General features: G+C 40.5%; 3 protein-coding genes across 4 annotated transcripts; all 3 read right to left on the bottom strand.

The window, feature by feature from the left end:
• Window positions 1–1,569: 1,569 nt before the first annotated feature.
• Window positions 1,570–16,105, bottom strand: bace1 (beta-secretase 1). Its single transcript, XM_034603833.1, has 9 exons — window positions 15,273–16,105; window positions 8,007–8,095; window positions 7,213–7,429; window positions 5,048–5,185; window positions 4,828–4,962; window positions 4,634–4,735; window positions 4,376–4,525; window positions 2,619–2,790; window positions 1,570–2,423 (listed from the first exon to the last, which is right to left on the bottom strand). Exons 1-9 carry the CDS (start codon window positions 15,570–15,572, stop codon window positions 2,185–2,187), a joined length of 1,542 nt encoding a protein of 513 aa, XP_034459724.1. The 5' UTR covers window positions 15,573–16,105; the 3' UTR covers window positions 1,570–2,184.
• Window positions 16,106–17,780: 1,675 nt separating this feature from the next.
• Window positions 17,781–20,767, bottom strand: LOC117772588 (T-box transcription factor TBX1-like). 2 transcript variants are annotated; one of them, XM_034603836.1, is made up of 7 exons: window positions 20,432–20,767; window positions 20,209–20,310; window positions 19,765–19,936; window positions 19,486–19,641; window positions 19,256–19,323; window positions 18,835–18,944; window positions 17,781–18,323 (listed from the first exon to the last, which is right to left on the bottom strand). In XM_034603836.1, exons 1-7 carry the CDS (start codon window positions 20,494–20,496, stop codon window positions 18,127–18,129), a joined length of 870 nt encoding a protein of 289 aa, XP_034459727.1. In that variant the 5' UTR covers window positions 20,497–20,767; the 3' UTR covers window positions 17,781–18,126. The 2 variants fall into 2 exon arrangements, with proteins under 2 accessions (XP_034459727.1, XP_034459728.1); XM_034603837.1 differs by having other exon boundaries at window positions 18,146–18,323; window positions 18,831–18,944.
• A 1,543-nt stretch (window positions 20,768–22,310) lies between these two features.
• On the bottom strand, window positions 22,311–24,594 carry apoa1b (apolipoprotein A-Ib). Its single transcript, XM_034603842.1, has 4 exons — window positions 24,579–24,594; window positions 23,755–23,806; window positions 23,471–23,615; window positions 22,311–23,335 (listed from the first exon to the last, which is right to left on the bottom strand). Exons 2-4 carry the CDS (start codon window positions 23,795–23,797, stop codon window positions 22,732–22,734), a joined length of 792 nt encoding a protein of 263 aa, XP_034459733.1. The 5' UTR covers window positions 23,798–23,806; window positions 24,579–24,594; the 3' UTR covers window positions 22,311–22,731.
• Window positions 24,595–27,031: the final 2,437 nt, after the last annotated feature.

Below are 27,031 nucleotides of genomic sequence, written 5' to 3'. Positions count from 1 at the left end.
TTATATGCAGTCTTTATATAATATATGTCTTTACATTAATCAATAATCCACCTTTTTTTTACGAATTACTTATGTGAGTTAACTGTAAAAATTCCATTAGAAACGTTCTTGCAAAGTTCTCAAACATGTTAGACGATGAACATCTCTGATAATTTTGATATTACAGTTGTATTAAGTAATTATGTGTTATGCATTCATTAATGCACATATATTACTATTCCCCATACTTCTTATTATTCTGACTTCTCAATAAATTTCGTCCCGCTATAATACATCAAGACGTGCGGCTCGGTCGGGAATGGCGTGATGTCTATTCTAATACTTTTGCCAAAGGGTTCGCTTATAAATTGCGAAAAACCGCAAAGGAACGACGGACAGTGTCCGTGCTCATAGATCAAAGGAATCTTTGATGTCTTGACTTAGACAGTTGCAAAGGTGAAATATTTCACCTTTTTCAAGCGGGCCGTAGAGCTCAGTATCTCTCTCTCTCGCTCTCTCTCTCTCGCTCTCTCTCTCGCTCTCTCTCTCTCTCTCTCTCTCTCTCTCTCTCTCTCTCTCACTCTCAAACTGAAACAGTCCCTGGACCCGGCGGAAGCACGCTGCACACATTCAAAATTTCTAGGGAGGAATTTTCTAGTTTATTACATCATTATATCAATATAATATTATATGTTTTTTTTCTTTGGCCGGCCCATTTGAAAACTGTATCGAGATATGATGAACAAAATTTGTTTTAAATAATATAGTAACATTTTAGGAATTAGATAACAAAAATAAGATAGATTTAAAAGTGTTTCATTGTGGAATCAAAGCCATTATTATTCAAACCATGTAATAGCATTAAATAATTTCGAACATTACATGAAATTTAAGGAGTAAGACACTTTGACACAGATTGAGCGTGTATGAGGGTATGATTTTGCGTTTGTGCTTAATGTTTTGTGCAGAAAATGAAATGACATTTGACAGTTACAATAATTACTTTATTGGTTGAACAGTGCTGCCAGCGCCTGACAGATAAATATACAGTTCTGAGTTTTTCTATTTACAGCTTGCTGAGACACATCACAAACTGTCGCTTGTAGACATACATATAGTTCTTTAGTGTTATAACATACTTTGGGCTGGTTTCCTGGTCCAAGCATTCTGTGTATGGTCCCCATTGAAAGATGTGTTGAGTTAGATTGTTTGTGTCTGTGAAAGAAGCCCTATTAAGTTAATGAGTGATGTTGTTACATATGCAAATCAGATGGTGCAGCAGTTTGGTAAGCAATGTGTATTTTGTGTGTGTGTGTGTGTGTCTGCGCAAAACAGAAGACCTGGAATGCATTCTGTACAATAGATTTAAGATATCAATATAAGAAGAAAAAGTGACATCTGATGCTGACTCTGTTCAGTAGTATCATAAAACTGATTTTATGCAGTAAATGCTGTAACAATCTGATACTTCCATACATTAGCCTCTTTATGCTTACTTGATTTGCTTGCAGAATTCTTTGCTGGCATTTGCAAAATAGTTTAACTTCATAGATGCTAGTATCGTTTTTTTGTCTTAATTTTCATTAAATCTTTCTGTATACTCTTCAATTACAGTACAGCTGTGCACACTTACAGGCATGCTCACACTTATCAACTTGTTTCATTCACTCATATGCCACAAAGAAAAGATCTATAAACTAAATGTTCAAATCATACCATCCATCATAACTGATGGTTTCACATTGTCGTATTCGGTCACATCCAGTTCATTTAGCCATGTTTGTAAATTAGGTTTTTGCTCCCATATCACTCTGTGTGGAGTTCTGCAATGCTGAGATAAATCTTTCAAAATTCCAAATCCAATTCTTCCCTGTGGTCTATTTATACACTATTTATAATAAAGACATAATTGTTTTATTTCACATTTGACTCAATATTCACCATTCTGTTCTTCTAACCATGCAGATCTGCATAGGTGGCTCAAACAGGCAAAGTTGACGCCAATGCTTGAGGTCAGTTGTGGATCCTCACATACTGTCACTCAGCATTTTCTATACTTTATATATTATATTCCTGAAAAACCTTTTCAAAGCTCTCCTTCAACAGAACCCACTTGTCATACATCCCCTGTTCCCAAGATCCATTTCTCTCCTGTGTTTCAAGTTAAGGTCTCTATGACCAGTTTTGTTCCCTTCTTCTCCCCCTTCACTTTAGGAGCGATATGTCATCAGCAAAGTCCCCGTGTGGGTGGAGGCAACGGGCGAAGCGCCACTGGCACACCATGAGACACAGCGGCAGCATGAAGAGAGCACAGATTCCGGCCATGATGTAGGCGATGGTCATGAGAGTGGACTCGTCCGTCTGAGGGATGTTGTAGCCGCAGTCCTCCAGGTCAACGCCGTGGAATGGGCCCTCCACAGAGGCTGTGCGAAACTCATCGTGTACTAGAAGTGGGAGAATGGGATTAAAGGTATTTTACAAACACAAACTTTTTCAACTTTATATTTCATAGCCTTTTATTAGTCCCTCTATCCCAGGTCATCTATAATTCTGTATTCATGTTTATTTTTTCACACAAGCCAACTTTTGTTCATTCTGTTACTCGTCCCCTCATCATCCCTCCTTACTATCCTCCTCACCATGGCAAGTGCTAACAGCAAAGCCAATTCTCTTCTTCTCACGGTCAAAGACCACGTAAAAGCCCTCCATGATGACAGCCCCCATCACTGTTCCAGTGCTCGACTGGGAAACGGCAAATTTATAGCAGTCCTCTTGGGCTGAAGCCACATCCTCTACTGGCCTCAGGTATTGCTAAAGATGAACAGAAAGAGAAAAGGATCAGAGGGCGGTTGGATTTGAGAGGAGTCACAAACACATACTCTTGTTGAAGTCCTTAGCTGTATTAGTGTAACGACTAGAATACGACTCTCACACTGTAGTGTATTGTGTGTATGTTGTGCTAAATTATGAACAGGATTGTATTAAAAATATTTTTATTTTTATGAATAAATCATTAAATGGTTGTAGACTCCACTTATATAGCACCTTTCTTAAAGCGATAGTTCACCCAAAGATGAAAATTCACTTATTATCTACTCACCACTATGCCGATGGAGAGGTGGGTGAAGTGTTTCGAGTTTCAGGGGTAAACAGTGTTGCAGCCAAATCCAATACAATTTATGTAAATGGTGACAACTTATTCAAACATATGTAACAATAGACAACTGTGAAGCACTTGAATGACACCACAGGAGCAGTATGGAGGCATTTTCTATTTTTTTAAGTTGGAAGAAGTGGTCACTGTAGTGCCACAACCCCAGATGGGGTGGAGGATGTTATTTGGCACTGAAAAAATGGAATACTAAAGAAGCAGAGCCTTAGGCAGGAGTAGGTGAAATAAAATGCATTTTATCAACAAAAAGGTAGAAGACGAAATTAACCGTAGGGAATCCAACAAAACTAAATCATACTTGAGAAAGAAAAGGGAAGAAAACAATAAATATTGGCGGCCTCAAGCAAGCTGCTAACTCCTCTCTCCTTCCTTCTTTACTTTCTTCACGACTGACTGGCATTTACCTTTATAGGCTCACCTGCCTGTGCTCACCCTATACCTACCACCTGCGCTGGTAAGTATAGGGTGAGCTCAACAGAAAGACAAGTACAGAAACCACACTCAACTTGACGAACACACGACCAAGTTAGGACTCTGGCCTACTGCTGACCTCACAATTCAATCCATCTGCAAAAATACAGAAGATAAAGCCCCTCCTTTCTCCGAAGCCTGGTCGTGCAAACCTGCTCTCACTCTTCCTGATTGACCTGCTGATCTGACCCAACATACCTGGCAAAACAACATCCAAACAAAGCAACATCACAAACAGAACAAAATAACCTGTTAACTCATACTTGCTTTAAAATAATACAACACACAACTCAAAAGGATTATCGACATAATCTAATTGATAAATCAAAATTCAAATAATAATCAAATGACCCAAACTTTTAATGTAGGGAGACCGGGCCTGGTGAAACCATTTACTATTTACTTCAATTGTATTGGATTGAGCTGCAACGCTGTTTACCCCTGAAACTCTAAAAGTGTGTATGGTAATATATGGTAAATCTTTTTCATCCTCGGATATTTGTTTTCTTTTTGTTTTGTTTTTTCAGTTTTGTAATCCGTTGTGTGTTAAAAACATTAATGCCCCACTTTCTTGCAGTGAATCCGTCTGACAATATCGTGCTGTATTTTCATTGGGCTCACCCGGACTTCATCCAGATTTTGGGCCTGGCAAGTGAAACTCCTGTCCACTGCAACTAACACTGAACTCCAGATAATCCCCTGAAATTATCCTAAATTCAGTGCATGTTTGAAAGCAGCTATTGTGTATATTACCTGCGGTAGGATGGAGATCCGGAAGGACTGGTTGCGGTTTTCACTCATCAGGTATAGGGAGATAACTGGGAAGATGTGCCAGGGTGTAGTGCCGACCTGCCAACATACCAGCTGCTCCCCCAGCCAGAATCCAGAGGGAAACTGTTCAGTCTGAAATACAGAGGCAGGAAGACAGATTCATTTAAAGATCCCAAATAATGATCAATTACTTAATATTGACAGAGCGAAAAAGGTCTGTATGTTACTGTAAGGACTGACCGAAGAGGCAGCTTCAATAGCCTTGACTGCAGCCTGGAAGACTTTTCTAGGCAGCCGAAGGTTGGTGGTGCCACTGTCTACAATACTCTTATCATAGTTGTACTGTCAAAGACAGAGAAATAGTCACAAGTTACAAATCTCTTGGATGAAATCAATGAATGACCGTTAAATAATTCATATCAGTCACATCTCACCTCTTTACAGTCCATGTTGAGGTCCTGCCCATTAACCTCAATACGTACGATGATGACCTCATAATACCATTCCCTGCGGATAGGAGTGTACCAAAGCTCTCCTACGTGCAGTGATTTGTCCACTCCACCGATGATCTGTGAGCACAAGGGGGAAATATTCAAATATGATACTGGATACTGTATGTGCATGTGCATGTGTGTGTGTGTGTGTGTGTCTCACCATGCTGCCACCAACAGTAGCGCTGCCGAGGAAGTCGTTTTGGGTGTAGCCAGCTCCACACAGCTGGAGAGAGAAGAGGTTGGGGACAGGGGTCTGACGAACCAGAGAGTCAAAGAAAGGCTCCAATGTCTCATCAGGCTGGAGAGAATCAGAAAGGGTGATGATAGGATGATTTACTTCTGAATAGCTTAACCAAGCTGCTGTTTATAGCGTCAGCTTCAAATCTCTCCTCTAAAATAACATATTCTTATTCCATCCGCATACATCCGCTTTCACCCTGCCTTCATTTTTCCCATCTCTCTTTCCCAGTGTTTACAGTTCAGTACTTTAAATCAGAACTAAGACTTGTAGCTAAATAACTAAAATTTTGTTACACATTCAAAAATTACGATTACCCTACATGCCTCCACCAAGCAGTTGTTAAGCACTCCCCCTTGTGTTTTGCTCGTCCTTTTCCTCTCTCATTTTCTCCCCCTTACACTGAGGGTGACTTAAGGGAGGCTGGAGAGTAGGAGCTCTCCTTCAGTTAAGATTCAGCAGCCCTGCACTGAGGCAAAATAAAGTGTTATTTTCCTTATCAAATTCTTCAGATGTCAGATGTTTGAATTATTCAAGAACTGTATTCTATGTCCATCCCTAGATCCAATGTCATTATAGCATAGTAGTATCATCATAACAGTATCATCCTCTTACACCAGATTAGGTATTCAGGAAGCTACAAAAAAGGAGATGAAGTATTCTCTGTAGCTTTTTAACAAGCTCAGGGCTCATAGGGGCTACCCTATTTCACTGTCTCGATCATTCACAGGAGACTTAATGAACAACACCTTTGAAACTATTCTAACTGCCTATGTTTGGTATGCTGGAGAGAAGTAATGTTAGCAAATATGTACAGTAACAAATTACTGCTACAGAGGCATAATGAATATCAAAACTTTTAACACTAGCAAAGCATTAGTTTTGTAAATCTTCCCATTTCCACAGCTGACAGTTAACGTAAGCACCATTATCCTTTTGGACAAGAGCTTAATATGGATCTGATATCTAGCTCTCAACCTCCTACCCTCTCACCCTAATATACTTTTATATTTTATATCTTTCACAAGAACAGAATCAGAAAAACGTCACTGTTGCCCACTGAATAATTGTTTTGTTAAAGCACAATAAGCATTTAGGAAAGAGGAAGAAAAACAGTGAAACAAGTAAAATTACTATAAATTATGAATAATAATATTCAGAGTACATGGAATGAAAAAAGTGCCCAAATGCAAATGTGTGATGTAGAATATCCAGGCCCCATTAACATGAGCATATAGCAGGTCACAGTTTCAGTCTCCTCAGGAAGTGCAGTTCACAAACTGAGTGAAAGTGGGGAGACTCTTGCCCAGTTGACGATCATGAAGAAAGCGCTGTGGTGGAGGGTCTAGAGTCTTGCAGTAACAGAGCAGATGACATTACACACAGTTGCTGGGTTAACAGAGAAGCGGATGCAAACATAAAGCAAGATGGCGCGTGAGACCTCCCCTGCAATGTGATATGGACATAAGGCAAAAGGTTCAATGTATGGGCTGCAGAAACGTTCCTGAAAGCCGTAGATGGTAGTGATGACACCTGGAGTATCTTCCTGTTGCCATGACTCTCTGTGAAACATTACGCTCACCGAAGTCCAAGATTCCTCATCTTGGCTGCTAGCTCGTCCATCTTATTGTCCAGTGATCTCATATAGTCCATGATTATAGAATGGAGAGATGCTCTCCTCCATCAGTCTCTGACTGCATCCATACTAGTAAATACTGTTTCTCTCCCTGTCCTTCCTGCTGCCCCCCTTGCCAGATACTACTAAAACTGTGTTTTCAAACAATTTCTGTCCACACAAGTTCAGCCTCTGTATCAGTTTTAATCCCCATCCATGCTAACACGCCTGAAAATGCATATCAAGTGACCACTCACGTATGCATACGCGTGCTGGTGTACACAGGAAGGCATGCGCGTTCTGCTGGACATGGGAATTGTCACAAATCGCTCTAATAATAGCACGTCTCATACACATGCAAGCAGTTGTATCATTGTAAAATACAGAATTTAACTGCACATCAGCTGTTAGCAAAGACAACAGGATCAGCAATGCTTGGAATTGATTATCCATGTTGGGTTGCTGCTCTCACCCGGGCTATGTCAGCGTAGGCCAGTCCCAGGATTCCCTCCCAGTTGGATCCGTTGATGAAGAAGCGATCTGACTGGGTGATTGCAGCAATGTTGGCACGCAGGCTGGCGTTGGGGCCATGTGGGACAGAGACTAGGTCAGTGCCCAGCTCCCCTTCCCAGCGGCCTTGGGTGTAAGGAACGTACACGCTCCTTCCGAGGTCATTGTATGAGCTGGAGCTGTGAATGGATTTAGAAGACAACAGAGAGGAAGAAAAGAGTTGGAGGTGAGAAAATGGTGATTGAGAAATAATACCTCTTGTAAAACAAAGTTAGTGGGTTTACACAGGTTTTTTAAACAAAGGTAAATCCGTTTAAAAAAGGCAATTGACTCCTTTCCCATTGCCAGTAGAGGAGTTTGCCTTTCTGTATTTTTCCTCTGGTGCGTCATGTTTGATGTCACAAATGCACCGACAATTGAGGCGCTCTGTCACCTCGCTGTCAGGTCAAATTAACAAATTCTGAACAGTTGTGGTATTCCAGTGAAAAAAGAAAAACAGGTAAATGACCATATTAAAAAGCATCTATTCATGTTTCCATCTTTGGGTTTTCTCAATAATAAAATAAAGTAGAAAGAAATTAACCATCAGCAAGTATTGTATCGTAAATAATTTTAGTACACAAAAAAAGAATCTGCAAAGAATGCTACAGTTAAAAAATAATAAATGTTCTGTTTGAACTTTTCCATAAAAATGAATTTAGTGACGGAAAAAATAATTGTGGCTGTTTGTATACTTTTACATGCGTTTCTACTCACAGTGAGCGATGGTAGTATCTGTGCAGAAAGGGATGTGCAGCCGCCCCGACAGCAAAGTTACTGCTTCCTGTATCCACCAATATGTTCAGCTAATAAGGTGGAGAGAGAATGAGAGAGACACAGAGGAATTATTTAAACATATGCAGTGTACTTTTTTGCAGAAATCAATAGATTTGTAAAACTGACGCTTGGCTGACACTGTGAATTTGATTACGCTCAATCTCCGAAGCCAAAGTGAAATCTGTAACTGCTCCCTCTCAGACAGACTTGGCCATTTGTAAAACAATTGTCTCTGCGTTTTATGTGTGTTATTGATTAATTCAACCTTTTTTTAAAGGTTCGGGCTATTTGTTGGAGGCCTGTTGTCAGTGTCATCTCTCACTGTTTAAATTTTTCATATCATAGTCAATCTATTTCTCTTTCCCTCTAGTGTCCTGTGGCATTTTCCTGTTGCCCTACATGTCCTTCAGCATCCCTGCTCTTTCTCCTCTCTAGCCCTCCACTCTTCTTAGGTTGCACCTCTTACTCCCCCTTTTCTCCCATCTCCTCCTCTCCTATCTGCATCTCCATGTGAGTATCATATTTTGCACAATCAGTCCAAACAGTGAATGTGTAAATGGAGCACAATGGCAGAAGACAAGACAGATGTATTGAATGACACTATAACGGTGTCCCATTCATCAACTGTTCAATTACATTTGTATGCATATGGCTCTAGCTAGCAACGTTGTGGTTGTTGTTTAAATTAAAGATTCCTGATCACAGTTAAAGAAAAGAAAAAAAAACACCAACACACTGGCAAAGGAAACAGATGGAAAGAGGAAAGACACGTAAGACACGAGTGGCACAGAAACACCCAAACAGATAAAGAGAGCAGCAGCCATAGAGCAAGGTGTTCAATAATGGATTGGCTCTTTAAATGTCCACAGAATTGCAACTGTCTCAAGTATTGTTCACACCAGTGCTAAGTGATAATGCTAGTTACACACACCACACTTTCCTCTGGACAATTTTTTGCTGACTGCACAGGATAAATCTGTTTTTAGTTTTATCCACATACACACACACGCGCAAACACACACGCGCACACACACAGAGACAAGGCTGCATCCTGACAGGTGTTGGCATTTTATCACTTATCGTAATAATTCAAGTTCAAGGCCATTTTGCTCTTCCTGAATCACAGTGCTTTGAAGCCGCTCTGTATCTATTATGTGCAGACACATTTACTTATTTATATAAAGCTTTCAGCATTCATCTGGATGCAGTGTTATCCGAAGCCTTAAACACATTTAGATAATTTCAATACAAAGAGCCTGCAAATTATTGTTGTTACAGACATTGTTATCATGTCAATGAGGCACTTTAGTGCTGATTAATATGCACAGGTCTGAGATCTGCAGTGCATTTGGCCCTGTTTCCCTAAGGATCAGTGTGCTGGGTATTAAGGTAAAAGGGGACTGACCTCTTTGACAATTCCAAAACAAAATAGAAATCAATATACTCTTTTAAATCATCTAATTTCGCACTGATTTCAACTCCATCTTTTACTATGTTTTTAATATGAACACAAAATTATCATTTGCTAAAGAGAGAACAGTTTTTCACATAATAAATTACTGTATTTATGGTTTTACCCTTGCTTTTATCATGGTGGATGGGGCTCAGCTGGAAAACAGTGTTGTGACCATAGACTGTTTATAAAGGTTGTGACATATATCCAATCGGTATTGGGCAACATTTAAATCTAAATGTGAGCCAAGTCATTGTTTTGTTTTTTGCTTATTTTGCCAAAGCACAGTCAATCAAACCTGATCAAACCACATCCACATGGTCTGGACAAAGCAGATTCACCTTTTGAGTCTCAGATGCTTTATAATTAATTCCAAAAATCCATTTGTGAATATTTTGTTAATAAGAAATAACTAAAAGCTTTTTATGTGTGCTTTTTTTCACCTTTATTTTTGCAGCCTAAAACCTTTGATTTTATGGATTATTATTTCAGGCTTCAAGCTAATAAGGACAACAGAAATGAATATGGTACTTACACCTTGGATATCCATTAAATATAAGATTCTTACATTCATATTATGAATACAATACGATGACGCTTCTAGCACGCGACAGACGCAAAAATGAAAAAAACTAAAAGAAAACCAATATCTCCGGGTCAAAACGCAGAGCAACACTCATAGAAGACACCAACAAAGAGTTTGGGGCGATAAGAGCTGACACCGGTGTATGTGTGTTGTCAAGAAAATCACGGGATCTCTGCAGCTGTATTAATAGGTCACTTCCTGCCTCTGTCTGCTGCACCCGGCTGCTCCACCTCTTGCCTGAATAATGTGGAGGATTTGTTGCTGCTGTGAACGTGCCTCTGCAGAGAACCTCACGCTGCATCGTGCATGTGTGAGAATCAAACTGCAGGTAAAGTCTTCGGCTTCATGTTGTCAAAGAAAAAAAAAATATAGGCCTTTGCACATCAATGACAAAACAACTGAATTGCATGAAACAGCCAATAATTCTGAGAAAAATTTGGACATGCCTGACTATTCAGACAGTGTGAAGAACTACGGCTACAGATCACAGTTAGGGCCAGAGCACGGATGGCCCTATTGCTTTTCGAATTTTTGACGTTGTGAACATACTCGAAAACTCAAACTCAAACTCATTTTGCGGGCGCGTCAGGTCTGGTGAAAATGTATGTATTCTGGTGTAATTGGAACTGGGCGTGGCAAAATGGCTCCACAGCGCCCCTTAAAACGTCACTCAAATTAGTTTTATCTCAAAGAGTGTCATCTCAAGAACGTGGAGATTAAAACTACCTCGATTTTGGAGTTTTCGTCACACGGTGTGACCATGGCATGGCGTAAAATTTTGATGAGTCCCCATCAAAACACAAGGTTTACACTATGATGCACTGCTCCTGGCTGCTTCACAATATACAGCTCAAATGAGCTCAGACAAGTCATACGACCTTCATGGTCAGAATTGTGACATTTCCTCAAACCGTGTAAACATTGAGGTGCAGTGAAGGTTGATCCTTCGCCAAAGGAGACAAAGTTGTCATAACTCCACTGTCTCCATCGTCCTATCAGCACAAAAATTCTGTCAAATGATCAGATTTCCCGCCTGAACAGCTCCATATGTCAATAATAACTCATGGTCATAGTGCCTCCTAATGATTCACTGTGAAAAGGACGTTTTTTTAAAACTACACTGAATTGTCCAATCACGACCAAAATACTCACCTATGATCAGAGTTCCAATGGAACAGCTCCATATCTCAATATTAACTCGGTCATAGCGCCATCTACTGATTTGTCATGAAACAGGAAGTATTTTTTAACGCCACTGTGCATTGTCCAATAAGCACCAAAATGTTCACCTATGATCACAGTCCAGGCCTAAACAGCTCCATATGTCAAAATTAACTCAGGGTCATAGCACTACCTACTGATCAGCGTGAAAATTAAGTTGTTGTAACTCCACTGTGCATTGTCCTATCAGCAACAAAATACTCGCCTATGATCAGAGTCCCGGCCTTAACCCCTTCATACACAAGCGATGCAAACCCCTTCTAATGCACAACATGGGTCAAAAATGACCTGTATTCATTTCCTGTGTTATTTCATGCATGGCTGGGTGTTTCTTTGCTATATTATTTTATACTATAAGGAAGAAGAATAAGCTTTCAAAATATGGCTTATTCCTCCTTCTTCATTTAGGAGAAGGCTCCTTTGATGACATAGAAGTCTTTGTATATGTCATCAAAGGAGCCTTCTTCATTTCGGAGAGCTGGATTCCAAGACACACCCACAACTCCAGCTTCATCCTGTAGATTAGAACATAGTCTCGGTTCTCAGCATCAGAGATTTCAGACTCAGAATCAAGACCAAGAATTTCCTCCTCATCCTTCTCATCCTGTTCTTCATGCAGCATATCTATGACCATGTCAACCGTAAGTCTGAAATAATTGCGACCAGCCTTACTAACACTCTGGATAAAGAAACTCTATTTCGAGTTTTATTTTGTTGCTCTAGCTATGGTTAGCTAGCCAGAAAAGAAGCTAGTTAGCTAACAGCTAGTTAGTATTGTACATATTTATCTTTCTAACTAGTAATGGATTGTAAAATAAGACTTACATGCATCAGACGTGCAAAAGCAGCTTTGTGAAATGAATGGTAGGTGTTTTGTGGTGAATACATGCAGTATGGGTCATTTTTGACCATGTGTGTAAAAGTGATGTAGAAATACAAAATTTAAGTTTGTTTATAAAGTAAGAAAGGAAAAGGGATATAATGATTTGTGGAAATCAAAAACAAGATGTTTAATGAATATTTAGAATATTAAATGATAAAATTACATTTAATTCAAAAAATATAGCAAAGAAACACTTGTGCATGAAGAATACGGGTCATTTTTTACCCATTTTGTACATTAGAAGGGTAGTGATACAAAAATTATTTTTATTCCAAACATAATAAAGGAAAAATTTAAATAAGGATTTGTGAAACAAGTTAATTGGGGAATACCTGAAATAATGAATGATACAATTCCTTCACTGCAAAGATATAGAAAATAAAAACTGAGCCGGGTCACTTTTGACCCATGTTGTGTATCAAAGGGTTAACATCTCCATATGTCAAAACTAACTCAGGGTCATAGCGCCACCTACTGATTCACCATGAAACAGGACGTTTTTTTTTACTTTTATTGTCCAATCGGCCCCAAATGGCTCAGCTTCATCAGAGCCCCAACCTGAACAGATATATTAGTCTGTATGTAGGAATAGCGCCACCTACTGGCAACAGGAAGTAAGCCCCGTTTTACAGCTTTAATTAGATTTACATACAATTTTCACCGTGTGGTCTGCCCTTGATGGCGTGGACCGTAATGCGAGATTTGTGGGCGTGGTTTGACATTGCGTGACGGACACAGGAAGTGAAGCACGCAGCACTGAGCTGTTTCGCCCGATCTCAGACTGCCCTCCCCCACATGAGGTCCCGAGTTCGCAAGTGCTTGGGCCCGCAAAGTGCTGCTTCGCAGCCCTAGTTTTACTTGAGAATGTAATTTGAGTAAGCTTGTTTGTAAACAGTCCCAGTTGTCGGCATTTGGTTCATTCATTTTCTTCAACAGGAGTTTGGTTGCCTGTTGCTTGACAGAAGAGAAAGGTGTTCCTCTATTGCTCTAGCACAGCTTCAAAATGTGCCATTGTCAACCACATGCGTTCTGATTGGTTAGAAGTGTACACAGAAAGCAAACCTTGGAAAAATTTACCTCGGTTCTAAGGAATAAAAGTTGCAACATCACTCAGTGAAAATCTTGGATGTTTACGCTTACATTGACTGGTTCCTAAGATGTCGTAATCAAACCCTTATGACAAAAAAATATATTTGAGGCTTGGTATTTTACAGTTTAACCATAAACTTAAATAAAAATCTAAATAAATAACAAATACAACCAATTATGTAGAACTTGAATTAAGAAAATATGCATATTTTATATAAAAACATCTTTACCTAATTGCTTTTTTACTTTGTTTATAACTGTAGTATAAAAGTTTTTATAACAGTGCATATCAGCAAACAATGACACCAACATATCTGCAAAAGGTTCATACTGGCCAACAGATAAATCGTTTGGGTTCTATTGCTTGATATAATACATATCTCAATTTTGTTAACATATTGGCACAAAGAATAAATCAAAAACGTGTAAATGATGCCCAAGCCTCCAGCAGGGTGAATATCTGCTGTCACCTGGTTAAAGGACACCTTAGCTTCAAAAACCTTGTGTTAGGGTTAGTCTGTCTTTGCTGATTGTCCTCAACTGGCTGGTCGTCACTGTGGTGTCTCCCTCCTTGATATACTGTAGGAAGCATCTGTCTCAGTGGCTTTGTGACACCTCCATTTTTAACCTTAGAGCCCTCCATCTCTCTCATCATCTCCTAATAGCCCCTAGTCTACCTCCCACATCATCCCTCTGTCACACACTCTTGGTTTCTCTCTACCTCTCTCAGACTCACTGTCTCCCACACTTGCTCTTGCTCTAATGCACTCCTGGTTGCCCTCCCCGGTTGTCTCTCTTTGCTGCTGTTAATTTCATTTCTCCATTTCACGCTCTCTGTCACCTTTGTCCTCCCCTCCTTCTCCTCTTCTTCCACCTCATCACTTTCTCCCTCCCAACTCTATCCACCGCCCTCTGTGTGCCAGCCTGTACACCGCAGCTGCACCCAGCTGGCACTCTTCACTCCACAGAATTAATGGTTCCATTATCTGTCTGTGTCATTCAGTCCTCTTTCTCACTTTCACACACACACAGACTCACACACTTGCACACACAGGCCATCTGTCACTGCAGGGACATCAACAGTATTGGACAATCGGACTATGTTCAAAGCAGGTTTTTATCAATTGTAATCCAAAAATGGGGTCAGGTGTAATCATTCCACTTTATCTTACGTGATTTAATTTACATATCTGTCGTTTCTGGATGTATTTTTTAAATTTTTATAATGTATTTTAATAATGGGTTACTTGCTTGTTTTTAGCGGTAGCAGTGTTTATTTATGGCTTATCTGATATTATTATTATCGGTTGTAGTGTTTTAGTTATTGGGTTTGTTGCACAGTTAACTTGGATGGTATATATAATGGTAATGAATTATCCATAGACATGTGTAATTATATAAGATAGATAATTATATTTTATTTCAGGTGGCTCAGAACAACAGATGAAAATGATCGCATAAGGCTAATTCTGGCAAATTTTCATTTTGTCTGTTGATTCATGAACACTGTCCCAATCAAATAAATCCAAAAATGAAATGAATACATTATTATACTTACTATTTACCTTATACTTATTATTACTTTACTGATCTCCATTTTTCACTGTCCTCATTGCTGGTGTAACACTGCACGTTTCTCTGTTGTGGGACAAATTAAGGGCTATCTCATCTTAAATACAGTAAGAGTGCAAAATATAAGATAAGATAAGATAAGATACGATAAGATCAACTTTATTGTCCCTGGGGAGATTTGCTTTGTGCAGCCTGCAGTTTCACATAAATAATACACATTGGCCTATAACACTTCCACACACATGCCACAGTTCACACATACACATCTGCTGACAATGAGCACATATTGCGCAACCTTTTTATATTACAAAATGATACATAAATGACACATCACGTGGTTATATTCGGATATGAAGCGTGCTTTTGACACCATATTGATCATGGTGTATATGCAACCTTTACCTTCTGCGGAGGAGAACCCACGGCCATCTCCACGTAGTATCCCTGTCCGGACTTCCCCCGCAGGTTATCGATCATATCCACGAAGCTGATGCCGCTCGCTGCCGCTCCTCTCCTGCGCCGCGCCGCGTGTCTCCCCGCGGCAGGCGGCAGCGGCAGTAACGGTTCAGAGCGAGCGCCTTGCCGCAGTGGCACGCGGATGGCCCGAGGCAGGCCCGAGGCTTCCGGCGCCGAGTGACCGCAGCTGAGGCAGCACATAGCCGACAATATAACCAGAGCGCCCCGTAACGACGACGCCTCCATGATGAAGAGCTTGTGTTTGTCTCTGTGTGTGTGTGTGGCTTTGACTCCGTTCACTTTGACGCCCGCTCTGCAGCAGCGGGGCGGAGGAGAACCGGTGGCGACGATGCTAAAATGACGGCTATACTCATGCTGGCAGCTGAGCCGCCGAGGGGGACGGGGTCACTGCGCTTCCACTGCGGGTTTTCTGACAGCTTATTCAGAAGAAAACACTATGCGACCACACGGATATCCAGCCCTCCCGGTTAAGCCCTCGCTGCCTCCGCTCGCCGTGTCTCATCAACCCGCAGGCCCGCGCTGTTTCCTCCGCACATCCTCACGTCAAACGAGCCGAGCCGTGGTGGGTGGACAGGCTGTCCGGCGAGCTACCGTGATCCGCATCCTCCCCCTGTCCTCTCCCGGGCCGGTCCTTCTGTTCTCCTCCTTCCAGTCTTTCACCTCCGCCTCCTCCTCCATCCACCCCGCTGCATCCTCCAGAGCTGAGGCAGCGAGCATCACCGCCGTCAAGGTGAAGCGCCTCCCCACATGACTTCCTGTCAGCGCTTTCAAAATAACATTAAAGGTCTAGTGTGGAGGATTTAGGTGAAAGGGATCGATTGGCAGAAATTTAATATAAAAGAATCCTACGGATGTTGTCACTAGTGTGTGATCATCTAAATCATACGAATTGTTGTTTTCTTTACCATAGAATGAGCCCTTAACATTTAAATACTTCTGGAGTGGGTTCTCTCTGCGGAGGCCGCCATGTTTTTTACTGGACAAACTAAACACCTTTTGAGTTTTTCTGAAAACTGAAGGCTTCCACAGGTTCTCTTTGATGTTTGGAAGGGGAGGGAGAGGTGAGGGGATAGCTGCAACATGACACTTCCCCACTAGATGTCACTAAATTCTACACACTAAACCTTTAAAACATCCTCACTGTATTGTCAAAGAGCACCATTTAAAAACTAGGATGGCACTCAATCGAGTACTCCTTTTTAAAACTTCTCAGTAAAGCACTTTTTAGGATTTCAGTGTGTAATTTAATTCATATTGTGTTGTATTTTATCTGGACCCTGAGTCTCAATAGTAAAAATGTCATGTCATGTCAGCACACATCTTCGCCAAGGCCTAACAATCCCCTCATGAAACAAAATTTAAGTCACTGGATCTGGATTTTTATTTGGATCTGCAAAAAATTGCACAAACTCATAAATATCATTCCCCCAAACATGCCTATTTTTCTGATCAAGATCAATGATTATTTTCTGAGAAATCAACAAATGTGTCAATAAACGCCATATTTCACAGTGTAAATTTTTTTTAATGGGTTCTATCTTAACTCATGCATCACTTCTCCACAAAGTTTCATGGAATCCCCTTTTTTCATAATCCTGCTAAATAATAAATACATGCGGATGAACACACACAACCTTATTTGTGGTAAAGTCGGTTGTAAAATGAAGCTAGTTTGCCTTGTTGGCTTAAATCCACATTTTAGCTCATTTTAACATGTGTGATAAAATAGGCTTCTTTAGGCATATACACCATCATCATTTAAAATCCAAATTGACTTAAAAACACATTTCTGTCAAGATTCCTTACACCAGGTCTTCCAGTTTGTATGTCTAATACAACCAAACCCAATACTGACAATTATTGAAATTTGTCATTAGAAAAACACTGGAGTTATAGCACTAATTATTTACGGGGAAACACAATACCAAGTTCAAATGTAGCCTACATTATAATGCAAGCCATTTATAGGCCTGCAATTCATACTCAGCTACCTGAGAGAAGTTTGAAATGATAACACTCAGGATAATGATAATAACCAGTTTGTGATGTTTTGATCAAACTGTGCTATAGGCTACTGAACAGCCTGTGTTGCTGTACAGAATTAATATATGAAGGAAACAATTATTTTACATTCCTTAAATTTCATTCTTCTTCTTCTTCTTCTTCTTCTTCTTCTTCTTCTTCTTCTTCTTCTTCTTCTTCTTCTTTTTCTTCTTCTTCTTCTTCTCTGAGGGCATTTGGCCACATATTCATATCAAACACTGTTCCTTTTTAGTAATGTCTCTGAGTTTGAAGGCAAAATCAATGTGATGTCTTGCCGCCACTCCTCCATTCTGGGTAATGAAGTTTTCTCTGGGATTACATGATGGTTTTTCTCCCATTTTTCTCCCACAACCAACCTAAACATAAAAGAAAATCGACCAAAATTTGGGGAAATGTTATTTTATTATTTCAGACAACAAACAAATAAATTTCTGTTGCACAAATGACAGATTACAATTAAGTATGTAGGGACTAATACTACTTTATGCTTTATGTTCTTTATGTACCACTGCGACTCGGTAGTGCTCATATACATAGTATGTATTGGATATTATATTTAGCGTACAGCGTCACTGCAGTACATCTGTCATGTTCTCATAGACATTATGCCCTTGATGTTAGACTGCAGGATTCTTAAACATCTATTTGTAAAGGGTATCATAAACTTTTGCTATAAACACACAAGCTGTATGATATTAAATAAGGTCAAATTTAAGTCAAAGTTCAGTCACTTTGCTTATTTTTCTCTATAGGGCAGATTGTCTCTGGCTTCAGATGATCCAGCACAGTCGCTGTAGGAAGTGAGAGGGAAGAAGGAAGCAGGTGCTGATAAATTGTCCCCGTCTCTCCTCTCCATGGTGAGTTCTGCAGACTCTTTACAGTGGTGGAACGGTCCATTCTGCTCCACCAGAAACAAAGCTGTTTCCTCCTGTCCTGAGGATGCAGAAGAATATGGTCGGACAGGTGCAATTGATCACCAATTATTTGTCTATTTGACTATTAAATCTGAACCATTATCTCAATGCTGACTCAAATAATTCATATTAATCCATCCAGCTGTTTGATTTTTCTATAATATTCTAAGGGCTCAACCTTACTATGTATAAGGCCTTGAGATAATGTATGTTGAACTGTTGTTATTATCTCAAGGCACTTTACATAGTATGGTCAGGCTTTATACAATGATAGAGAAAACCAACAGTTCCCACAATTAGTATATAGATGTACAAGCACTGGTATTGAAATTGAAATAGGACTTTCTTATGGGCTCTTATACACAGCATCTACACAGCAAATAGATTTAAAATAAAAATGCAGAAAATCATTCTCCAATTCAACTAACCTCAACAAATCTTTTGTTAAGAGAGGAGTGTTAACTATATTAAAACTCAGTATACTGAACTTGATTTGTATATTCTGAGTCATATATACCAGTGAGACTCACTGATTAAAGTCTTCGAGCCCCAGCTTCTCTGCTCTCCAGGTTTAGCGGTAAGGGGCTCTGTTCTGCCCTCTGGTGGACACCATACTGACGGGGGCCTGGAATTTCCCACCCTACACACATACATACACACACACACACTCATTATCATTGTGGACATATAGATGCCTTAACCCGCACATGAACTACATCCCTCACAGTTTACCATACATGGTCTGCTGTGCTCCATACAAAGGTCGAAGATTAGTTATCATCGAAAACTGCTGCCATATGACTTTTTATCAGCTGATAATAGTAATAAAGATACACAGTGAAAGATACACAGTGATCTAGTTGTGATTTCAACTGGCCCATCAAGGGAAAATGTGTTTCTCAATCAGGCAAACTGTATTCACACTTGACTGAGTGACAAATAGGCACTCACCAATCCTGAGGGTCTGTAGTCCTAAAGCCTTTAGCAAACGGGTTGCTTGCAATTTTTAGCTGGGTAATCTGAGAGAAGGTTGGGAAATAAAATAATGAAATTCCTTCCTAAACCTTTGCTCATTATATAATTTAATGCACAAGTACTCTGCTTAGTTCAAGTGAGTGAAATGAATGTCTGATGTGCCAGGGTAATATTTAGTTTGAAGCCTACTGATCCTGGGATCCTACCCGGTGGTTCTGATAGGCGGTGACGGACATGAAGCGTGTCTCTGGGAAGGAGAAAGAGCTGAAGTTTCTGTAAGCATTTAAGTGGCTGTTGGGTGCCGGATCCACATACACCACATGGAAGCGTGGCTGGTAACGATGCATGGAGTTTAATATCATCTGCCAATGAGGAAATAGGAAAAAACACATGATTAGTAAATCCAAAAAGGGACATTTCTGCATGTTATTTAACTATGAAATGAAAACCAAAACACTTCATCTTCTTTTTTAGGTTTAACTGACATGTCCATTGTCATCCAGCAAGTTGTTGGTGAGTTTGAGAGTATCGAAGGACACCGTCTGCTTCATCCACTGGGCTCCACGGGCAGGTGAGTCCGGGTGGAAATGCATCCTGCTTGGAGCTGCAACATCTGCTCGCCCTGCCACCAACCAGGATGAACTATGGAATGCATATCTAACACACACATAAACAGACAAATGTTAAACCTTAGAAATAGGAATTGTAAGATGAAGCTTGCAGAAATGGTAACTAGCACAGATTGATTTTCTGTATTTCAGAAAAAGTAACGATCTCTGTTGCACAGTAAACACTGCACACCCGTTCTTTGTGTGTTGGTGTGTGTGTGTGTGTGTTGGTGTGTGTGTGTGTGTGTGTGTGTGTGTGTGTGTGTGTGTGTGTGTGTGTGTGTGTGTGTGTGTGTGTGTGTGTGTGTGTGTGTGTCTAACCTGTATCTTTTATCATCAACAGGGATGAAGTCCATAAGCAAGACATATTCAGCAGTTGGATCCATCCCAGAGATTTGCACCTGGAATGTCGGAAACATCCTTCTGCAGCACATGAAGGCATAAAATGAAAATAATGGAGTAAACGACAGAGAAAGAGAAAAGAGGAAAGGAGAAGCGCAAGAAAAGGTCAGTTGTTAATAGTGTAAATATGTGTTATTGTCACCTTCCAGCTTTGGTAACAATCATCTCCGTGCCCAGCTGGTCAAACTGCTGCCAAAGCGCATGCATCTCCAACTGAACTCTGACCCCACTGACTTGAGGGGCCTTGGTGCTCAACAGTGACCCCCCATCTGCACAGCAGGGTAGAGATAGTGCACAGCTTTGAGACAACAGAGGACCTGAGGAGAGATAGGTGCTGATGTGAATAATTTGAAGACGAATCACAGATACATTTGCCAGTAATCATTATCATCAAATGAATGAATATCTGGTCTCCAGAGCTCGCATACATTTGAACACATTACTTACCATCCATTCCCCGACTGTCTTCAAGCAAGAGAAAAATATTGAATTTTGCTGTTTTTTTAATATTCTTTAACTATTTTCTAACTCCTGTCTGTTTCTCCTCTTCTGAACAGAATTAGCAACTACTGTCATGACATTAAGACCAGCACAGAGTCAAACCAAAAATGTAGTTTTGCAATATAAAACTGAAGGCAAGAATATTGTATTTAGTCTCCCTCCCAGTTCTTTATGAGCCACTTGGATAGAGGTACATCCAAGCATTAAGCATGAGGAGTGGCTGTTCTGTGCAGGAAGACGCTGGTTTTATACACCATGAGTCTCTCACTGGGGACCTCCAAGCTGCCCTCATCCATTACAATACTCATAGTGCCCCTGACATGCACTGATCACAGCTGCACATGCATGCGTGCATGTGGCCCCAAGTACTGTGCACACGCACATACACACAACCTTTTCGGAGCATCTACAAATCCCTGCTTGTACTTGCTATTTTTTTAATATAGTCTAACGCCTCAGGTCGAGCTTGTTTTGACCAATCAGTAGCACATTAATAACATCCTAATCAGCCCGGTGTTACTGGGTGTGGACAGATGAAGACAGCAACCAACTGCTTTTATTATTCATAGCCTAATTTCTTGGAGCATAGTTTCAACACCATCCTAATTAGAGAGAGTTATTCCCTAAAACTAATAGGCTGAAAATTGTTTAATGGCGGTATTATGTATCAAACTGTGTCAAAGATCCAATGATAAAGTTTTGGATTTATTTTTGCTTGCCTCTAAAGCTGAGGTTTCAGACGGTGTCAATGTGTGTTTGAGTGTGGTCCAGGTATTAGTCATGTTGTGGGGACCTACATCTGTTTACATAAAATCATATTAAGGAAATGTGTGTTGCAAAAATACCTGACAATGATTAATTTTACCCCAAACAAGACACGAATGATATGATATATGAGCTTGATAAATCAAAGTTGTCTAATTACAGAGGTAAGTGGAAGTATTTAGCGGTGTCATTGCAGATGTGAGCATGTGCGTGTGTGTGTGAGACTCCATCTACATCCTCATGTGGCTCTATGATAGGACAGTGTTGAAGGGTTCTGTCCTGAGGGATCGAAAACAGAAAAGAGGCTTTTTCCCGAACAAAGCACAACAAGACTTAAGTTTATCAATAGGCCAATTTGCAGCCCTGATCTACTCATTAATCACAGGTTTCAGGATCACAGCAGAAATACTCCACATATTATTGGATAACTGTCTGAAGTAGAACGGATTGCATTAATATTGTTCTTCTCCAATGGAGCTTTAGATCAATGATGACCTCTCAAAATGCTGTATGTGTGATATGACCTTAGAGGCTCACTGAGGTCAAGAACACCCCAATATAACTGAATGTGTAGTGATTCATTTCTGAAAAGGAATGTCTTTGCTTTTAAGCTTATGTATTTTGACAGTTTGGATCAAATCTAATTCCGATGAGGCAGATGTGGATGTAATAACTAAGTGAACTGCAATGCCTTACATATTGTCATTTAGAGAGAGAATCTAAGTGTTCAAGTTAAGAGTCAGAGAGAAAAGTAATATAAAGAGTCAGATGTTTATTGAGCTGTATTTCGTCAAAGCACAGTTTTTATCAAACAAGCATCATATCACAGAGGTTCAGGCATTTGTGATCATTCACATACAATTCCTACACAAAATGTAAGCAGCTGGCCTTGGCACATGAAGAGCAAAGCATGTGTGTGCTGAGTTATGTGAAAGTCGGTGTATGTCTTAGCTTGCATGTGCTTGAGCATGTGCGTATGAAGTTGTTTGCTTGGTGGAGAGAGAGAGCAAGAGTCCTGCCATTTTGTTGCAGTGATGTGCATCAGCTAGGTATTGGCTTCATTTTGGGAGATGTTCTGTGTGTGCATGTGAAGAAAAAAGGAATGGAGAGAAAGGGGGAATGGATCTATAACAGGCAGGCAGGTAAGGTTAGTTACAGGAACAGGGTGGAGAGGATTTAGCTCTTGTTGAAGGCAGCAGCGATGGCCTCGAACATTTCTTGGACCTTAGCCTTGACTTCCTCAGCCATAGGTGCAATCTTTTCCCTCAGGGCAGTGATGTCTTCAGGGTTGACGGCTTGTGCCTGGCTGTAGGCGCTCTTCAGCTGATCCTTGTATTCCTCGACGTAGGGAGTAGCCATCTCCTTCAGATTCTCAAGACGCTCGGAGAGTTTAGCACGCACAGATTCCAAAATGGGCATCAGGGCGGTCTTGGTCTCCTCCACATTGGCAGCCACACTGGTCTTCATTGCTTCCACCACAGGCTCCAGCTTGATCTTCAGGGCCTCCATATCTGCTGAGTGCTTGGTATGGTAGTCTTTGATGATGGGCTCCAGCTGACGACGGTATTCTTCAATGTGCTCGGTGATGACTCTCCTCAGTTCAACGCGTTTGGGCTCGATGTCAGCTTTCAGGGCTTTGATATCAGCATCGACAGAGGCACGGAAGTCAGCGGTGGCTTCAGCAATGGTAGTGAAGACATTGTCGGTGATGGGCGAAACAGAGGTCTGCAAAGCCTTGATCTGAACGTATGCTTCATCCAGGCGGTGAGACAGGCTGACCCTGAGAGAGAAAAAAGTTACATAAATGTCAGAGAGTAAATAATAACCAGAGAACTGTAAAAAGGGGCCAAGGCAGAAAGTTGAATGAACCAGTGACCGAAGGTGGGACTGACTGAGGAGTGTGACATAGCCTTACTTGAGTGCGCTGTACTCAGTGTTATCGAGCTGGTCCAGGACTTTGTTGGCACTGTCCTTCAGCTGAGTCATGTACATCTCCATGAGGGATCGGACATGTTGCAGCTGGTTAGGTGCATCAGCCTGCATGGAAGCGGCATGAGAGCCTGACAAGGACAAGAAGAGAAATGAGGAGGAAGATAGTTGAGCAGAAAGAGAGATAATGGGAGGGAGAGACAGTACACAGTTAGAAAATTCTAAATGGTAAATTTTTTCCCTGAATGAAACAGCACATGGAGTACTTACCGACGGCCAGCAGAAGGGCAAGAGCAAGAGCCACGAATTTCATGATGGTGGTCTGGAGTGGAAAAAGAGGCAATAGTTGCTGATTATTCAGTGAACATTTACACTCAAAGTAATAATGTTAATCAAAACCTTAGAATTTGCCGCTTTGTCCTAATGTATATATATATATAAATGTTATATTTGGGGATTTTTCCGGCTCAAATTTGTTTCAATAAAAAATACACAAAGAAATGAACACAAATTTTAAATAAAAATGATCCAATTGACCATTGATCAAATAAGTACCCCACCTAAAGCAATTCGAAGGCCAGATAAGTAGACTGAAAAGTCAGAATGTCTTAACACACCATTAAAGCTACACACTCATCCCTGCATTGGCCTGAATAAGTTCACACTGAACATATGGCTGTCTATTCAAAGAACCTGTAATCTTGGAAGATTAGACACACAGATGAAGCAGATTAGCCCTGGACTGCTATGTAATCCTGGTTTAACAGTAAGACACAGTCATGGAATTAGAAAATTAGCTCTTTTGATCCAAAAATAATCTCAATTCAGAGGCACTTCGGTTTAGAGCTAGTTTTCAGATTTCCTTGAAGTGGGGGTAACTCCTAGACTAAAAAGCATTATCCCAAACTTAAAATTAATTCAATGAAATACCTCCAGGTCAAAAAATAAAAGTTAACACTAGAGTGTATCTTCCTTCCAACTTATTTGAGGCACTAGCTCACAACATCGTCAAAACTAACAGAGTGCACAAAGCTTCCTAACGAATACTCTGAACCCCAAGTTTCAGTTAGAGCCACAGCAGTTTCTTTTCTTACCTGGAGGAGTTGATGAGACTGAACAACTTCAGCAAGAGCAGACTTTTTATAGTGCTCGGATGAGGGATGAGCCCATGAGGGGTGGAGGGGGGTGGGGTGGGGGGGTGGAGGTGGTAGGGCTGTGTGTCTCCGTGGAGGTGGACCTCACCCCCCAGCCATCTCCCTCAGCAGGGGGGACTGGGCTAAGAGTTCAATAGTCACCTGCTGAGAGATCACTCAGCACGCACACGCACACACACACACACACTGAACCACACAGTCCCAGACTCACAATGGATTAGTGGCATCGAACCTTTACCAAAGTAAAAACTGTTCTTCGGCTAATGAGAGGACAGCAAAGAAACTAATGATCCTCTAAATTCACCACATTATTTAAAACAACAATTTAAACTGGTGACACATCTAGGATGCTATTAAATGTTTTTCTGCTTTTCTAACTTTTCTACCTTGTCCTGTGGCCGAGTCTGTGCATTTGTGTAGGAGACGTGAGAAGCAGACATAAACAAAAGGCTGTGATCAAGACGGTAGAGGGATTTTCTTGCACACCATTTGGTACAGAAGAGTGTGTAGGACAGGAAAACCAAGTTATTTACAGTCTTAGTGCTTCCAAATGGCTTCAAAATGAAATACGAGCAAACAGAAGATGGTGACTTGCCGCAATCGACTCAGAGAAATGTAATTCTATTTGACATTTGTTCAGTAAACTGTGGATAAAAAATGCACACACACATGCACACATTCATGTACTAAAACTAACACAACATAATGTGTTAAGATAGATACAGAGTATCTCAATACTTATCTCAGGTAACGGATAACAAAATGTGAGTCCGGTGTGTGTGCGATGATTAATGGGTCAAAGTGTGGTGTGTGCCATGCTGTTGTTTGTTGTCCTATCACCAGTGGACTTTGTCACCATGGCTTCATGTAGTTTGAGGACTTAGAATGATTATAGTATACAGAGTTGTCTCTAATTATAAACATATATGTGCATATCATTGAAACTGTAATATCTCCTGTCAAACAAATATGACTCAAATACAATTATTGCCCATTTACAGGTTCATGTATAGAGGCAATCACTTTCCAATTTTATCGGATTTTCAGATTTTACAAGATTTTAGTCCAAACAGAGTGAAAGCAGTAGCAAATAATTCAGTAAAATTGTACCTACTTTAACATAAAACAGAGGTGATATTTGTTTTATTAACCCCTGTGTATTAATGTGCTCTAGAAATATCAGCACAACTATCTGTATGAGCGGATAGTTGAACCATGATAGAAATAAATTATCTTCTGAATGTCAGGCCCCAGGTAACTCTAGAGTAAAAGCTAGTCTAACAGTGCAGGGTTATTAGGTGCAAGGTTAATCATTGTCATCACTGGTCAGTGGCAATCAGCTGTAACCAACAGACAGGTCTGTGTCTCTTGCATAAGGTAGTTCTAGTAGCCTATACAGTATAATACAATCAATACACGTTTCTCTGAATGCCATCACACTAGAATTCTGGTACTGTCAATAATTGCTCTGTGTTACTGCAACATGTACAGTTAGTGACAAGATACAACAGCAAGAGTCAACGCAGTAACACAGAGAATATATATATATATATATTTAACAGATGTTAATAAAACAGATGAACAATACATGAAAAAAATGGAGATGCTACATGCTCCAACCCTGCTCCCAGACCGACTTAAGTTTTACCAGAACTGTGAGATTTTATTGAATAGAGGTTCATATATTTTGTTCCAGCCCTGTGAATAAATGGAGAAGGCAGGTTTATTTTGTTGCTTGAATTTGGAGCAAATGTTTAAAATTGTTCAAAGTTCAGCTCAATCCGCAATTCTCCAATAATGTTTAGGACCATTGAAAAAACGTTTCAAATTAAGATCAGTCATAGAGTAGTTGCCTAGTACAATAAGGAACATCCTGGAAGTATACTAATGTACCTTAATGGGCAAGGCAGAACCTGCCACTACAATCCATGATCACTATCTACGAACCATGTGGAAGAAGTCAATTCAGTAACATGTATGAGACATTAATGTGATGAAGAGGAAGAGGAGGAAAGAGAACCTCCATGTGGCGTGTGTCCCCAGACAAACTAGAGTCTAGACCTTTAGCAGCATAACTAAGAGCTGGTGCAGGCAGACCTGAGCCAGCTTTATGAGCTTTATCAAAAAGGAAGGTTTTAAGCTGACTCCTAAACGTAGAGAGGGTGTCTGCCTCCTGAATTAAAACTTAACAGGAGAAGAGTTTGATAGCTTGATAGTTTTGTGATCGTGTCTGCAGCATTTCCTCTAGGCCTACTTAAAAGCAACATCACACTTTCCCCACTTCCATTTGCCAATGTTATTTATTATCTGACACAGAGTTGTGTGTCCTCTCTCTCACGCCTCGACATCAAACTCATTCTCTCTCTCTCTCTCATTTATGTGAGCAGGAGCCA

This window comes from Hippoglossus hippoglossus, chromosome 13, assembly GCF_009819705.1.
Source record: "Hippoglossus hippoglossus isolate fHipHip1 chromosome 13, fHipHip1.pri, whole genome shotgun sequence".
Classification (NCBI taxonomy): Eukaryota; Metazoa; Chordata; class Actinopteri; order Pleuronectiformes; family Pleuronectidae; genus Hippoglossus; species Hippoglossus hippoglossus.
The sequence above is the reverse complement of the archived record's forward strand: the minus strand, read 5'-3'. Positions and strand labels throughout refer to the sequence as shown.